The sequence below is a fragment of the Echiichthys vipera genome (genome assembly GCF_963691815.1).
Source record: "Echiichthys vipera genome assembly, chromosome: 1".
Taxonomy (NCBI): domain Eukaryota; kingdom Metazoa; phylum Chordata; class Actinopteri; order Perciformes; family Trachinidae; genus Echiichthys; species Echiichthys vipera.
Window position 1 is genome coordinate 26,748,130 of NC_139826.1, and position 17,356 is coordinate 26,765,485.

The following is a 17,356-nucleotide window of genomic DNA, read 5'->3' on the forward strand; positions in this document are numbered from 1 at the left end:
CAGAGACGAACAGAGACAGACAACCATTCACACCTAAGGGCAATTCGTAATCAATTAACCTAACACGAGCATGTCTTTGGATTGTGGGAGGAAACCGGAGTACCCGGAGAAAACCCACGCAGACACGGGATGCGAACCTTGAACCTTCTTGCTGTGTGGCGACAGTGCTAACCACTACGTCTGAAATAGGCAGCCAGTGGCAGGCTAGTCTACACAAGTCTATTCCATAAGTCTACACCTGGTGAGTCAGACTGGCGACGGCATGACTGGAGACAAATGTTTCAAGATAGGAGAATACAAGATTTTTTGATAAAAATGGAAAGAGCCAAGTTTTCAGATTCTACTACTATCCAGATGTAATGGCCAGCCCCTTTGATGTGCAGTCAACTAAGTGCAAACTGCATGCAAATAACAAATATATCTTTTATCAAATCAGTCTGTGCATGACCCCATACCCACACATTTAAAGCCAATGTTTGCCTGACTTGCCTTTCAATAATGCCTGGTGCCTTCTCAGATTTATAACATTTATTGTGGGCACAACACCTGCGTAGCTTCAAGCGCAGGGAAGTCATAGCAACAACAAGAACGGTGAAAAGCAGAGAATAGCGAGGCTCAACATGCAGGAGACAAATCCCATTAAAGACATGGGTGAAAAGCATTCAGGAAACAGAGCGCTACTTTCATAAGCTAAATGCTTTTAAATAAACGTTAGGAGGTGAAATGATTCTTTTTGTACTGTAAAACTGGGTTCAGATTCAAACCGACGCTCAACAGTTTGCATTTAGGTTGTACATACACAGGAGTACAGAGGAGAGAGAAAATCCTCTAACCCTGTTGTGTGGATGCACTGCGTAGGCTGCCAGGGTCTTTTACTCAGGCTTCCAATAATATTGGTTAATTGCTAGATTTCTCTAGCTTCTCTCAACTTGCATCACGAGTAGGCGTGGAAGAGTTTACAGCAGGGCGAATTCTCTCTCTCTCTCTCTCTCTCTCTCTCTCTCTCTCTCTCTCTCTCTCTCTCTCTCTCTCTCTCTCTCTCTCTCTCTCTCTCTCTCTCTCTCTCTCTCTCTCTCTCTCTCTCTCTCTCTCTCTCTCTCTCTCTCTCTCTCTCTCTCTCTCTCTCTCTCTCTCTCTCTCCCTCTCTCTCTCTCTCCCTCTCTCTCTCTCTCTCTCTCTCTCTCTCCTAATTGTCATTCCCTGCTCCCAGGCACATTTCTCTGGCAGATTCCCTTGAGAGAGGTTTCCCCAGAATCTACGTAAAAGGATTCCTTCCCACGCCATGGTCTTAGGAACATCTCATTTTCATCCTCCCGCGCGTTGCTCATGCACACACACTCCCTCTCACCCTGGCATCGTGTCCTCGTGTCTCCCTGTTCTCTCACTCTCATGTTTTCCTTTTTCTTTTTTTCTCTCTCCACTTTTTAACTGCTCCCCCCCCCCCCCCATCTTATAGATCCTCCGTGGGAGGCAGCATCTCCTTCACACTGCAGGCGTGGGCCCTTACTCTGACAAATGACATGCCGGGCCCACCAGCTTTGCGTGGGGGGAGAAAAGCTTTAACTTAAGAAGGAGGAATGGTTCTGATTGGATGGTGAAACTCAGGGGCTGCATCTTGGCGAGCAGTATTTGATCGGGCTCAGGCAAGAAGTGAGAAATGCAGGGAGAACTAGAACACTACATCACACCTAGTATGTTTTAGGAAATAATAGAAGAAGAAGAAGAATTCCTTTATTTGTCCCGCAATGGGGAAATTCAATTTTCACTCTATTTTTTTCATTTTACACACACACACAGGCCCGAAATACACACACATGCACAGACAGGACCTATATACATGCAACTAATGGAGAGATGTTAGAGCGAGGGGGCTGCCAGTGTCCGGCACACCGAGCAGTTGGGGGTTCGGTGCCTTGCTCAACAGCACCTCGGCAGTGCCCAGGAGATGAACTGGCACCTCTCCAGCCACCAGTCCACGCTCCATTCATGGTCCACACAGGGACTCGAACCGCGACCCTCCGGTTACCAGCCAAGTCACCTATGGACTGAGCTACTGCCGCCCCAGTACCGCCCCATAATGACCACAAACCAAACACTGCTCAAAATGGCCAAGCTGTCATCTGTGACAATAAACATTTATAGCATAGACAATTGTCTAGACAGCTTAAAACATAAGCTTTCACTTGTGTTTTTGTCTAGTCGCTGCTTTTCAATAAATCACTTACGAGTATTCCTTGGCTAACTGCTGGGCCAGAGAAATGGCTGTAGGATCTCGATCTAAGGCCAGGACTGTGACTTCAGGAACCATATCCAGGATTGCTTTGGTATGACCACCACCTCCAAATGTCATGTCCAGGACCACCTACATGCGAGAAAGCAAGAAAAAAAACACATTCTTCTCACACCAGGACTCCATATACTCAGTTAATCATCATCATCATCATCATCATCTAATCATCACCCCGTTAATGCTTAATTCTGTCTAAAATAGTTTTAAGTGTTGTTTTAAATTTGGAGTTTTCTCAAACTGTCTGATTGTACTTAGATGCAATCTTGAAGATCCCCACCTATGGCGATAAGCCATAACTGCAGGTGTGTTTTTTTGGATCTCACTTTTGCTTTCATTTGTTTATGAAGTTTCATCTTTGTAACACAGACTCTGTATGAAGATGGACGACATGACCGCTCCCCAAAAAGTGACGCCCCAACATCTTGATCGCCCCCCCGGTGGCTGGCTGCAGTACAAGTCATGACTGTTCCCGTCATGACAAGTGTGATTGGTCAGACGGGTGTCTGGGCGGGACTGTGATACCACGGCTGCATTGCCCGCACATTACAGCACAGACTCTGGCTTTGTGAGCAAAATGGCAGTGCACGTATTCTGGAGATTTTGGCTTCATCTTTGAACGGTGGTAGGAAGTGGAGACATGTCGTCTATCTTTATAGTCTATGGTCCGTAGCCATCGCTCTTTTCTTCGTGTGTTCAGACATAGTAACTGTTTACTCACAACGTGAGTAGAAACCGAACTAACCAAAATAGTATGTCGCTTCACAAAGTGAAGTGAGTGGAAAAAGCAAGTCTGTTGTTTAGCTCCTGGGTGTGTGTGTGTGTGTGTGTGTGTGTGTGTGTGTGTGTGTGTGTGTGTGTGTGTGTGTGTGTGTGTGTGTGTGTGTGTGTGTGTGTGTGTGTGTGTGTGTGTGTGTGTGTGTGTGTGTGTGTGTGTCTTTTAACTGCCTATTGTTTCCATGCTAAAACTATGAAATTCATGTCAGGACTTAAAATGAAATAGATTTCCAGCTCACGATGCCATATAACATTTTTAATCAACATATGTTTTTACAATATTCTGCTTAATGGCTACATATCCTGTATGACAAACAGTAAGGTTAAAAATCCTCTTTGTTCTGCCATGACAGATAAAAAATATATTGTGGGAATAGTTCTTCTGACAGGAAAAAATCAGATGAGCATGACAGGGCCAGCATTTGTATAATCATTATTTAAATTAGCTATAATGTCTGCAAGTCCTGGAAAATGTTGATCTGTTCCCTTGTGTTATTTTGAAGCTCCACAGCCGTTTCTGTTGGCAAACAAAACCATTATTTATTACTTCAGTAACCCAAAAAATAAAAACAAAATTCAGTGGTGTTTTTTTCCCTTCCTGACCGACGTTTGACTGAACATTTTCACCTCATGAAGACTCACGTTTTATTCTTCTTATCTTGCAGCGTGCTGCTCTGGTTATTATGGAAAAGCAAACGTACAGTGTGATCAATTAATCGCCTACTACGCAGAATTGTGGTGGATCTCTTCTCCTGGTGAATTTTGTTGTGAGTTGGACAAGCAATGTATGAAAACACCCGTTATCACCTAATGTTTCCATTAAAAAAATCTCGGTAAACGGTAAAAAGACAACTTTACCTGTCAGTGACACCATAGCCATGGTACTTCTCATTGTGCTACCAACATGCAAGCTAGAGCCAGCACAATGGCCAGCACTCCAACCGCTATTTTACGGTACTTTCCGAATCTTCCAGAATTTATTTTTTTCTGTCTGTGTGGTATTTTAGGGTGACAAGATGGTGTAGTGGTTAGCACTGTCGGTGGAAAAACATCTTTCCATTTAAGGAGAATGTTATGTCTGGTGAGCAGGGTGGTAAAGGCAACGACACTTTGTGTAGTAATGGGCAGACTTTTAGACGGTGGGAGCCCAAAAAGAGCAGTCAGGGGATTTGGTTCCAAATTTGTGTTAAGAGCCTGTTTGAGGGTTAGGAATATATCGAACCAAAATTCAGTGAGTTTCGTGCACTTCCAGAACATGTGTGCGTGGTCGGCTGGTGATAATGATTTTTGATACATGCCACCAAAAACATTGCTGTAGTTTGTAGTAAAAACCATAAACAACCATAATGACGCTGCATTTCTTCCTGAAGTGGCTTTTATTTATGCAGAAGATAATGTATGTGGTTGATTTAAAAGTTTTCCTTTTTTTTCTGTGACAGAAACTAAACCCAAAGATGAATTCAGAAACAACTCAATATTAGCTCTCTACCTCAAAACCTTTTTATGTGATGAAGTTCTTGTTGAGGAAATCTTGGTGAAAATTTGAATAATTTGGTTACTGCAGGAAACATTTTTACTTTGTCCTGAAACAAATGTGAAATGCCACGGATATCTATTTAGGTAACTTTTTAGTTAGCCCGATAATGATGCATGAGAAGACGAACACTAAAGCACTTTGCTGTATAAATAATAAGATTGAAAATCAGCATAGGATACTTTTACCTTGCACTGTATAGCACGTGCTTTGTATTAATTAAGTCTATTTTTATAATGTTTATTTATTTTCATCATTTAACAAACGTAATTAAAAAGGCAGACCACAGAGATAAAATAATAGTAATAGTGACTAAAGTTAAATGAAATAATAAATGATTTGGAATCATTTAAATCTAAAAAATTAAAACAATATACAAACATCTCTTCGCTCCATAGAATCCAAGCACTGGTCTGATGGTCAGAGGTCCATAGGAGCATATTCAGTATGTCAGTGATTTACACGCTTGTTTTGACTTCTGAAGCCATGTATTAATCAGATCGTGAGAGTGAGGGGTGTGGGGAACATTTGTTTGATCATATTCACTGAAACCGACACAATGCTCCGATAGAACAACATAAATCATCCTGTTTTAGAAAAAAAACGCACCTCTACGTTCACCTAGAGCCTCTTGATCTTGTCGTCCTGTACACTCAGCACAGAGCTGGCTCTCGGGCACAGATCGTATGTACTGTAGCGTGTAGCATGTAGCGTGTACTCCATGCCGTTTATTGATGAGAGAAGAAACCATAAGTTCACAGGAATCTGGTGCACATGCACTGACGAGAACTCGATTGGAGAGCGCGGAGCTCGGTGATAGTGGGTAAGGGGCGTGAGAGTTGTAAACATTCAAAATTTGACCGAGTCAACTCGATCTGCCAGACTTGCCAACTGCAGCTTTAAGGAAATGCACAATAGTCTGCCAACCACTCTGCCACTCTGAGGTTTTACTGTGAGTCAGGTAGCTGTAAACTCAGCTGTATCCATGGACTTACACTTGCTAATCTCCCGTCAGGTATATTCTCTTATATTTAAAACCTGCCCTGAAACAAAATCGCAGCCCTGCACTGACTGAACAGTTTGAGATATTGAATAATTATGCTTTACTTTTTATTTTTTAATTTAAATCCCTGCTCTGTGATTTATCATAATGTCAGCTAATGGTAGGGAACAAATGTGAAATTACAGAAAAGGAAATGCCAGCTTTTTCCCACAAAAACATTAAACATGTCGATCGATAGTGACGTTGAAGGTGGGGTGTGTGCGTGCATGTGTGAGGGAAGAAGTGATCAATGGCGGTTCCCTCTCCTTTCCAGCGCACAGCAGCAGATGGGGAGGGGGTGTGGGCTAGTGGGATGAGTCACACGCATAATGAACTTGGCTGTTGTGCTATTCAATACAAAAAAGGAAAAAGGAAAACAGAAACACAAACAGCCAAGTAGGCTGGCTTTTATCGAAACAGTCGACACAAGCAACCAGGAGACAAACTGGTCCTCTACTGGAGTGTGAGCACAACTTGTCACAACAAAACCTTTTTTTCACATCTTGAGGAAGCTGTGGCCAAGAGAACAAAGGTACAACCTGTTTATTTCACTGGTGCAAATTATAGAACTATTGCCAACTGATGCTCAATATTCACAAAGGTGGTTGGTTAAAAAATATAAATACTGCACATTTATTCACATTTCTATCACCGTTGCACAGCACATCCATTTTTATGAGGTTTAATACAAGTTTCCTCCCTGTAACTCACTCACACACATATATACACACACCAAAGAAACTAAGAAAAAAATTAAGTGCGTGCAACGAAAATTGGAGAACTGGATGTTTACAAGGTCATTTATAAGGTAAATTGAAAATCTAGTTCCCACATCCTGAGGGAAAACATGCTTTTTCAAAAGCCCCGAATGCTGCTGTGAAAAATCTTTCCGTCTTTTCAAAAAAGCCTGCTGCTTCTGCCACCAGATGGACACAACAACTTCTTGAAAAGATTCGGTGATAATGGGTTTGGCATTTACGATGATGATTGACACCAAACTCGGGAGTGAGTCATTCACATTGATATTTCATACAGAGGGATGTCAGCAAGGCTCCCACCTAGACCGGGCTTTCTTAGAGAAAAGCAGCAGATTGGAATTGAGCCAGAACACAACACGGGTCATCTCAGTCTCCAGATGCAGAGATGATGCCTAAAATAAAAGTAATTAATCTAGTCTGTGTTTGTACTCTGTTTAGGGTGTGTAATATCTACCTTTCCCAGCAGAGGGAATAGGAGAGTTAGGAGTAGTCCGAGTGGTGCAATCCAACAATGAAGCTGCGAGGTGCTATAATGCAGGACACTTCAGCAGTCCCCCCCACCCACGACATTTTTAATGAGAACTTTTCTCCCCAAAAAAGTTAAATACATCATAGACTCTCATTTGATATGTCAAGTCAAAAAAACAGGTAAGAGCATCTATCTGGATACATTTTACAAAACTATTTGCTGTGGAGAAAGTCTAATTTTTACATTAATGAAATTTGCTAACAATACAGCTCATACTAAAGTAAGTAATACCCTGGCCATGTGGAAAAAGGGGCCTCATCTCAAGTCTTCTTATGGTTGAATTCATTAGGAAAAGGGGAACAGGAACCTGAGAGAAGGCTGAGTACTCACCTAAATCCTACTTGTGACTCCCCAGCCCAGGTCAGTTACAGTGGGGGATCTAAAATGTCATTGAGGGGAGTTTTTACAGATCTTGTTACACTAACACACAGACCATTAGGGAGACAGATACACAGGTACAGGATCGCTTTTCTTGTCGCGTCCGTTGCCATGGCAAGAGTGGAGGTAACCGGTTTGCATTTCTTTCTCTGTCACACAAAGTTCATGGCGAAATACAAGTGCGCACACATTTCAGTTGGATTGTGGCATGAGAGCATGGTATGATTACATGACATTGTGAAGGTTATGATTATGGGGATGACAATGGTTTTATAGACTGCAGGAGGACTGAAGTGCACTTGACTCTGGACGTAAATCTCACACTTAAAATTGCTGCTATGCTCAATCTATATCAATATTATCTAACAATAAAATGACTTTTGAACCTCCTTATGGCAGCTTCCATGTTTGTCTGATTTAAACTTTTCTTTAAAAGATGTAAATAAGTCTCTCTCTTTTATTTAAACAGTTGTGATGGGTGTGTTTATTGGTCTAGGGGGTCGGAGGTGGAGGTGGGGGGTGGGGTGAACAAAACAGATGGTCGATGAGAGCAGATGAACTCAAAAGGCATGAAAGCTTCCCGCAATTACCCTGTCAAAAGCTTATGTTGAAGGTGATCAGTGATGTCTAAGATGCACGCGGCCTTTTGCCTCACCTGCCTAAATTTAAAGTGTCCAAGTGTAAGAGTGATTGAGTGAGTGAGTGATACAGGAGCACAATATGTTGACAAAACTTTTTGCCAGAGTGCTGCTTCCAAATGCCTCTCTGCATGTTGGGATAATCTCTCTTTTGTCAGAGGAATGCCGCAGAGTTACGACAAATACTTTCATTCCTCATCTATTCAGTGCTGTTTGCACTCTTCTGGCACAAGTTTAAATAAAAGACACTTGAGGAGGTATTTGAACTAGTTAAGACTAGACACTGCTAGACGCAGAAAAAAGAAAAAAACTGCATTTGCTTCCAAAAACAACCATCCGAAGTTTGTAGGTCAAATGAATAAGTGAGAATCAACGAATCGTATGTAGATACTTAGAAGCCATAAAGAAAAGCCGGACTTGTTCAGAGTCTGTACATATGCAAGAGACTTTAACTTTTGTTTTAGTGTCCCCATCTGAGTATGTTAATTAGAAACAAAAATGAATTATCAAAATGATGTGGAGGAAGAAGTGACCCAGCTGTTACAGAACTTTATGCCCACATAAAGATCATTAAGTCATGATGTTGTTTCAGTAATGTGTGCGTACATTTTTCTCACCTATAAGGAAACAAGGACAGTTATTGTGTGGTACTTGGTTTTAGGATTTTGAGTGTCAAAACTGTATAGAGGAACACTCCCAACTTCATGGGAAGGCTCTCTTAAGGCTCTACTCTGATATCCATGGTCCCCAAAGGATAATTTCCAATTTGGTCAATGTTATCACGCTAATTGTAGGTGATATATGATTAACTGTGTGCTGGAGCTGAGCAAATAGGAGGTGAGTCAAGAAAAAATCAAAAGAGCTGATAAAGATACATAAGAGAGTAAAATAAATGTTCTTTAAAACTATTTTCCTCAGTTGTTTTGAAGTACCATTTTAGTTAAGTGTTATCGATTTATGTGTTTGAAAATTGATGCAATTTTGATGCGTCACACTGGACTCTACAGACATGGCTTCTCCTCCTGGCCCTTAAGAAACTTAAGGATCTGCTGCTTTTAAAGGGGTTCAGAGGAGATACCTTGATTAGATGTTATTTAAGCCCAATTTATGTCCACCTATGAATAATGTACAAATTATTTTGATGTTTTTATTCAACTTTTTTGTCTTTTGTTTTTATCTCACTTAAGCCCTTTTCTTTCAGACTCCTCTGGTCACTCACGTCACAAAAGTCAGTTAGCTGCACCTGTTGGCCTGTGTGCAAATGCACAACATTCAAGCCTATTGTATTTTTAATGAGATTAGAGGACAGATCATTGATATTTTCATGTATGTTGTTTGTCAAAGTCAGTCACTGCACTGTTTCTATTCACGTTTATTAAACAAGCAGGCTGGGTCACACCGTTTGTTTTGTTGGAAATGCTCCCACACCTTCCAACATGTAAGTACAGGCATAACAAGGCTGGCAAAGGTTAACACTGCTGGGGATCAAACTAAATCTAATGAAGGCTTCATGCTACACGCATGGCCCCTATGTAAACCCAACTGACATGTTCACACACATTTCTGAGAACTTCACACTTAACCACAGTTGCAACTAATGACTCACTCAACAATTCATGCTCCCAAGATGATACCAGACCCAACGGGATGTCTTCAATTACCTTTTTTGTCTTGCCAATTTAAAAAAAGAAAAGAATGAAATACTATTATTAAAAGCAATAAAACAAAATCCCATCTGAGACCACCATGATTATTCAATTATCACAGCTTTCACCATTTAATTTTTGACTAGTCAGTGCCAATCTTGATCTAACTGATTATAAAACGCTGCTGACATGGTTTTGTAAAGGAAGCAAAAACGAGCTGCAACCTGAGGGAGATGCTCGACTGGGAAAGAGAGCAACCAAAGAGAAATAGACTTAGTCTACATCCTCACTACTACATTTTCGTTTAAATAACGCATAGTTTTTGCCACATTTACACATTGTGTCCACACTTTTCCTGCGTTTCTGAGCCCCTGAAACCGTGACATTTGGAAATGCTACTGAACCTGTTTTAATTTGAAAACTCGGTTGTGTTTTAGTCTTGAAGGACAGAAACAAGGACCTTTGGAAGTGATGACGCAGACACCCACGTCAGTCAGTCTTATTAGTTAGGTAGGCTGACATACAGTACCTTTGATGATTTCATCCTTTTTCAACTCCTTTCCCTTTGCCATGGATCATGCTACCAGTACCGATCTAATACAGTATGGAGCTGTATTTGCTTTGCACCACCGTTACCACCTTATACTCATGTGTTACTTTCAGTAACCCGTTCCGCCTCGTCGTCATAAAAAATCTCTGGTCTTACTTTTCGCCTTTGCTGTTTTTCCTCTGAAGTAGTTTTTGTATTTTCAACATAAATATCCATGATTTTCAACCGCGGAGTAACATTAGAAAATCTGATTCCTGTTAACACCGGCATGCACATGCCAACTATGCGTGAATGGTCAAGTGAAGTGCTTTTTCTGGCGTGTTGAATGAATGATAGAATGAAAACGTAGTAGTGTGGATGAGGAAGAACACAGAAACTTGTAGTAGTGTATCATCTGCACAGCCATGTCCACAGAAACACAAAATAATGGGACTGAGCAGCTTTTAACGGCAACCATGGACACTGAGCTTTGTTCACAAGCTTTCTTTGTTGGGACTGTTGACAAAGACACAAATACCAACTGGGCATTCTTGAGTCTACTATCCAGTGTTTTGTTTTTACTGGAGACATCCCTTTTTTGGATTGGCTTCAATAGGACATAGGCTATTGGCCTACAGAAGTGTGTGCTCTCAGTGAAGCACAAGGCAGAAGACATACTATCTAAACTATCTAAACAATCTCAGGAAGCTGCCGAGTCTGTTTGTCACAGTGTCTCCCAACACCATATATAGCAAATTTCAGGCCCAATCTGGGCTGTTATGAAACACATAAGCATGATTAAGTGTCTTTATGTTCCTTCTGATGTCACCTTGCATTAAGGAGAAGATTCTCAGGAAAGATTCATAAAGGTTCATAATTCCATGAACATAAAGCACCTTACTGACTGTATTTGTGGTGAATCAAGTAAATCCATAATATTGATCAAATATATGACATTTACGTGAGTAAAATATTGTTAAGTGGGCTGTAACAGTTTGTTTGTTCGTGCCACATCAGGTTATGAACCAAACCGTGACTTCTGTGAATTGTTACACCCCTATTGTTTAAAGAGATACTTAGATACCATTTTAATCCAGGTCTGTCTCACAGAATTGGATTTAAATGGGTATCTCTTTAAGTCTATGTAAGCTGCAAAGACTAACTCTGTGATGTGAAATATGTCAACAGTAAGTTAAAACTGCTTTATTATTTAATGTCTTACAAGGACAAAATGAAATCGTAAGCACCAAAGCAGTACACTTGATTACAGTAATACACATTAAAAACGTCCCATTTAGACAAGTTAAGCCACAGCTAGCCTTATCCAAGTCAATCCTTAGTTTGCAAATATTATAAATGGCAAGGAATAGGAAGTCTCCTATCAACATAATATTTAAAATGAAAAGTCCATACGTTAAAAGAAATCCAACAAAGAAAGACCATAGAAGTGAAGATACTTCAACTATAAATCTCCAGTGTCTCGACTTTAACAAACACAGTGCAAGGTCTATTATCATGAATGTTCCACCTGAGTGTGCATGCATTACATGACTATGTGGCCAATTTGCTGGTCACTAGAATGCAAACAAATGACCAGGGGATAAAACCATTAGCTGAATTGAATGTGTCAAAACAGCTGCAGGATACTTGAACAAAGACAAGAAATAACTCCTTTAAACATCCTGTAAACGTGCAAAACATAAGAAAAGATATATTTGAATGGTATGCATGCAAAGCTAGCTCTCACATGGAGCCTATTTGAAACTCTCATTGCATGGTGTATATTTCTTAAAGATATATTGACCAACCTTTTTCTCTTGTGCTTTTATTTATTTATTTAATTGGAGAATGAACAGGGGCTCTGGTTAATGAGACTCTATCTGCCTGAAGGCTCCTGGCTGACAACCAAATTACAGTGAACTGATAACTTAATAAAACAATAATATTATAATTAGCTGTTGTAAAGGTTTAAGACGATCAATGTATCATCCTGCTTTCAGCACAGGGGGATTATTTAACATTTAACATTTTGTACACAAGTGCGCCATGATCGCTGTCCAAGGTGCTGATCCTGGGACAGCCGGGGATGTGGGAGCTGTCAGAGGATAGTTGACATTGTCCCTTAGGTAAACTGGTGACAAAAAATGTTTTGCCTGTAGGTGTGAATGTATCACTTTGCATTGTGGTTAGGAGAATCACAACAGAAATACCACTTTCACTTTACCGAGGTGGCAGCAGAAAGGAGGACATATATGGTATGTTTTGTAATATTGTAAGTAAACAGAGTCTCAAATGCCCATTCCTAAAACATACAACAACACAAATAAAAATATTTTTACTTCTGGTAACATTTTCTTGCAATTGACATATACACTCATTAGGTATACCAGTACTATGTATTGCAATTCAATACTACTGCAATCAAATAATACAATTCAGTAATACAATTACAGGTTTATTCAGGTGCAAACCTACAGGGAAAATGTGTCAGCTGAAGCAGATTTGATGGTTAACCATATCAGCCTATTGGTTATCAATCTCTGAGACTTCGTCTTCCGTGCGCCGGGTCTGATTAGCAACTTGACACGCAAGAAGGGAGTTTGGTTTGAGAGATGACTTCTCTATAAACAAATTACTGCATATGAATGCAGATACTTTTTAAAAAAAAAAAAGCAAATTATAAGATAAATTGTCGTCAGACGATAACTGGTGGGTTCTGAGAAGAAAGTCTGCTGCAGTTTGCATTTTAGCCAATGCGTTCCACCACACATGAACGGTTTACCAGCATGCAACCAAAGGCTGCTCAAACGTGATTGGTAAATAATACTCTGACTACAAAACAGACTACAAATGGACACCAGAATGCTTCCGATATCAAAACCGTGTCCCATTGCCTACACATTATTCATTCATATGCGGATATCTGTTTTCAGAGATTAGTTATAAATGGATAGAAATACAACTGGTATTGAAACGTTATCTATCTAAATGAATGTATGGTTTGGAATCAGTTTGCAGAAGCAGCATTGTTAGTGGTGATACCAACAAAAATATTAGTGGAATCAGTCAAGACTTTTACACATCACTTTATCACCATTTAGGGTCATAATTGCTGAAGTATGATGCCAAGCTAGCTGTCATAATGACTCCTAATTTAATGGATTGTTGGGTGGTTATTTGTCTTACAGGAACTATTGCTTTAACTCCCTTGCAGGCAGTAGATTGTGTAGATTGCGCTCTAGTCAATATCACCCTGTAGCATGAAGGTCGACATGAAGATGGACAATGCAATGTTATCCAAGCCCCTGGAGTTCATCTTAGATGTTATCAGTGCCATTAAAAACACCAGATCCTCCCGAGCAAAATCCTTTACATGATGTAGCTCAATTTTAGGGCACACTCACACTGTCCATCCGTATCGTGCCCAAGCACGCATCACGGCTAAAGTCTAATTTGTTTGACCAGTGTGAGCATAACTGTACCGCGCCCAGGCACGTCATGCTTGCCGACCACTGCCCGGTTGAGAGAGGTGGGCTTTTGTAAAGCACGGACGCACATGTATGGGCACGAGTGTGCGCATGTGTACAAGCCTGAGCGTGAGCATTGACGTCTTGATGTCTATTTATATCTGTGTCTGTTCTCCGCGACGGACAATTAAAAAGATGCCGGTGAAAGGTTTGCGATGGTTTGATACGGAGGTGGAGTGTTTACTGCAGATATTCAAAAACAGTTTGACAAAAATTAATCTCCGAGGGGTGATGACGTTTAAGCAACACACATTCGAACTGCAGCCCAGGTCATTTCAAGTAATGTGAGTACAAGCGGGCCTGGGCTGCGGGCGGAAGAGTGAAGGGGGACAATCACCCTAAAGCACGGGGCACGGTACGAATGGACAGTGTGAGTGCGCCCTAAGTGATCATGCACCAAAGGAATCTGAATTGACATCAGTAATGGTGACAACAATGCTGATTTAGCCGTGCTCAGTATCCCAAAACCAAAAATGCGCTTTTGCAGTCGATGATAGCTGAAAAGAATTAATACTATTCAGTGAAAACGATCTTGCTCATCTACCTTTAGACACTATGTACAGATGCTGATGATTAAACATCATGCTATATTGTAAAGTAACCTACCCTCACTCTACCCACCTCAAGCCAAACACCACAACATCCTCAAACCCTTCACATCTTCTTACTTTTTCTTCTTCTCCTTTTTGTACTTTTTAATTCATGCCAGCTCTGCTTTTGTTCTATGGTTAAATTTGTTTTACTTTTCAATAAAAATCTGACTGCAAAGAGGAAAACCCCAGTCCCTGTCCTCCTCTACATAAAGCTCATAAAGCCCATGTCAACTATCCGCCCACTCCAAGGAGTCCTGAGACTGGCTCTTACACCACGGTGGTGCTGAGAAGATCCCTGGAGGAACAAGGATAGCAGGCACTTGTATTTTCTCTGAAACTATGAGCCAATAACTTAATATTTACTGTACGTGGGCAATCCAAGGCAACGATTAGTCTTTCTGCTGCTTTATAGGCTGCTTGCATTCTGAAAGAGCAATCTGAAACTAATTACATTTAAAAAATGATGAATTCATCTAGCTTCTGTGAGAACTATTGTGATACAGTATACGACTGTTTTTTCTGTTAAAATTAAAACATGGTTCAATGTGCATGAAGTAGCAACTTTAAAATCTATTCTTGAACATTAGAAAATGTGTTCATTTGTGTGTGTCGGTTGAATTTGGAGTCACTGTATGACCAGCAACATCCTCGATGCATGATAGGATGATCATCTGCATTTTAAGGTAATCACATTATCAAATGACAATGTGTCCAAATGATGTGAATGTGGCATTTTTATTTACCTTGCACGTTATAAACCTTTGCAACAAAAGTGATTTACAGGGAATGGTAGAGCAATGTGGGGATCTGATTTGGAGGCAATGAGTGACAGCTGGGAAAGAACTGATTGGACACTGAAAGAAATAGAAGGGGAGGGACCTCTACTGTGTGCATGAGTCATCACACTCCACCCCCACCCCCCTAGTCAAACTGTCTGTTTTTGTCTTGCAGGTTGGAGATTTACTGAGCTACATTTTCTCTGCTGGAAAGATTCATTTTTGCATTTAAACTGAATGCAGCAAGCAAATTATTAGAAATAACATTATGAGTCAAATTTGCAGATGCATTACAGCAAACGTCCAGTGACTGTTGAGAATAAATCCTAAATATAAATATGTGTTTAATTATAACAAGAGTTTATTGTTAATGTTTATAATAAGAGTGCCATATATCGAGGAGGTGCTAAGCATGCTAAAACGTTGACACTAAGATACATTTTCGACGTGTTCCTATATACGCTTGACTTTATACATAAAACTTTATGAAAAATTACAACTACCTAATCCACAAAACAGACTCTTCTGTATACTCAGCATTGTAGCTCCAGGACAGGCATCCTTACATCAGCACAAATATACAGCTGCTACAGCTACTGCGGAAGACAGTTGATGATTATCAAATTAAGTCTAGCAGGTTAGTTTGGGGTTGAAAATGGGGGCAAGAGGGTTACGGTGTGTGAAATCCTCCTCATTACTTTAATTAGTCTAGACAAATCACAATTGTCACAACTGAGCTTGTATGTAAATATCTGAGATTCAATCATATATATATATAAAAATTGTGTTTGGTTACTGTTTCTTCTCTTAGATGTTTGAGCTCCACTGTGCAGAATGACGTATGAGCAGAGTTTGACACTAGAAGGCTGTTTTCATGTTCATCTGCTGAAGAGAAAGTTTCTGTCTCACCTTGAATCTGAGTTTAACACGTGTTCGTATGCACATGATTATGTGACATCTCAACTAGTTTGGAAGCCAATCATGGTTGAGTATTTAACTTACACAAGTGTGTAGAAACATGAATCCTCCACAGCACAAAAACTGAGAAAGTCCTTTTCAGTGAAGTAGGAAAAAACAACTTTAGCCCTGGAACAAGACAACTCTCCTACAAATTTCCAGCCGGCCAGATTCTGGTCGGGTCAATCACAACTGTTTATCTTATAAGGGGCGGTTTTCAGATGTTGACAACCTATAGAGCCTTCATGCTGGCACAAAGGTGATCATAAACCTATCTAAGTAAGGATGATTGTCGTTAGGCAATTTATAAAACAACAAGGAGTGCTGCAGCTCAGGCGGAACTTTCTGTTGAAGTACTTTTTTCAATTTCTGATGGCATTACAGCAAAACCCGTTACAGCATCGAAGCTCATCTCTGCACACTGCAGTCTGTTCATATTTGTCTGTGGGCTCAGCACTGTGTCACAAATTGTTTTCTGTTACTCTGATTGGTTGTAGGTCTATCCAATTGGGTCCAGAGACATTTTGGTTTACGGCCGTTGATAACGCCCCCTAGAAATCGAAAATGAACTGAGACTATGAGACTGGCATGTGCAATTTGGTCTGTCAGGCTAAAACAACTTGTCTAGCAGTTAAATGAATTATTTGTGCATATTTATAGATTCTGGATTTTGAATCAGGGAGATTCTGTGAGTGTCATATGTAAGGGTCTGTACGACGTCCCTGCCAGTTAAAAGGAAGGTTTTCGTTGCCACTGAATTATACCAACACTGAGTGTGGTTAGAAGAGGAGATACAAACCCAGGTCTCAACTGTCAAAGCTGCCACTCCTTCTCTACAAAATGTTGCTGCCCTGTGCGTCACACTACCTTTGGCACTGAATGTAAACACAGTTTGAACTACCAATGCTGTCTTTTTTCTCAAGAGGTCCGTCTCAAATATTCTTTTTAATCTGGTTGTCTGACCTCAAATGCTGTTATTCAGGCATGCCTACAAATGTGCCATGTTAACATACAAAATACAGACTGCTAACTTCCAGTGGATAGGAAACGGCACTAACTGTGAAAGAAATGCCAAAAGGCTTATTTCTTTGTTTTAACAGGAAACAAGAATTAAGGTCAAATATGATGCAGTGAATCTATTCAAAATGATTACATGCTTCATTGCCCGTCTTCACTGCTCTGAAAGATTTCTCTTCACTGTGACACTACTGTCAATACAGTGCGCCAAGGAAACAATGCAACTATATAAAGGCCGAAAGAAAGCAGAAGTGAAACTGAAAAGAAGGGGTGGAATCATCTAACTATATTCACAAAATGTAAAGAAGCATCTGGAAAGATGGATTCCTCTCCTGAAGGTGAATTTCATGGTACTAAAGGAAGACAAA

At 40.4% G+C, this 17,356-nt stretch overlaps 1 protein-coding gene across 1 annotated transcript in view; it reads right to left on the reverse strand.

The window, feature by feature from the left end:
* mettl15 (methyltransferase 15, mitochondrial 12S rRNA N4-cytidine) overlaps window positions 1-17,356 on the reverse strand; it is a 47,225-nt gene that overhangs the window by 15,695 nt on the left and 14,174 nt on the right. Inside the window, exon 3 of the mRNA XM_083921444.1 lies at window positions 2,226-2,362. Within this exon, the coding sequence (XP_083777570.1) occupies window positions 2,226-2,362 (137 nt within the window). The remainder of the gene's footprint in view (window positions 1-2,225; window positions 2,363-17,356) is intronic.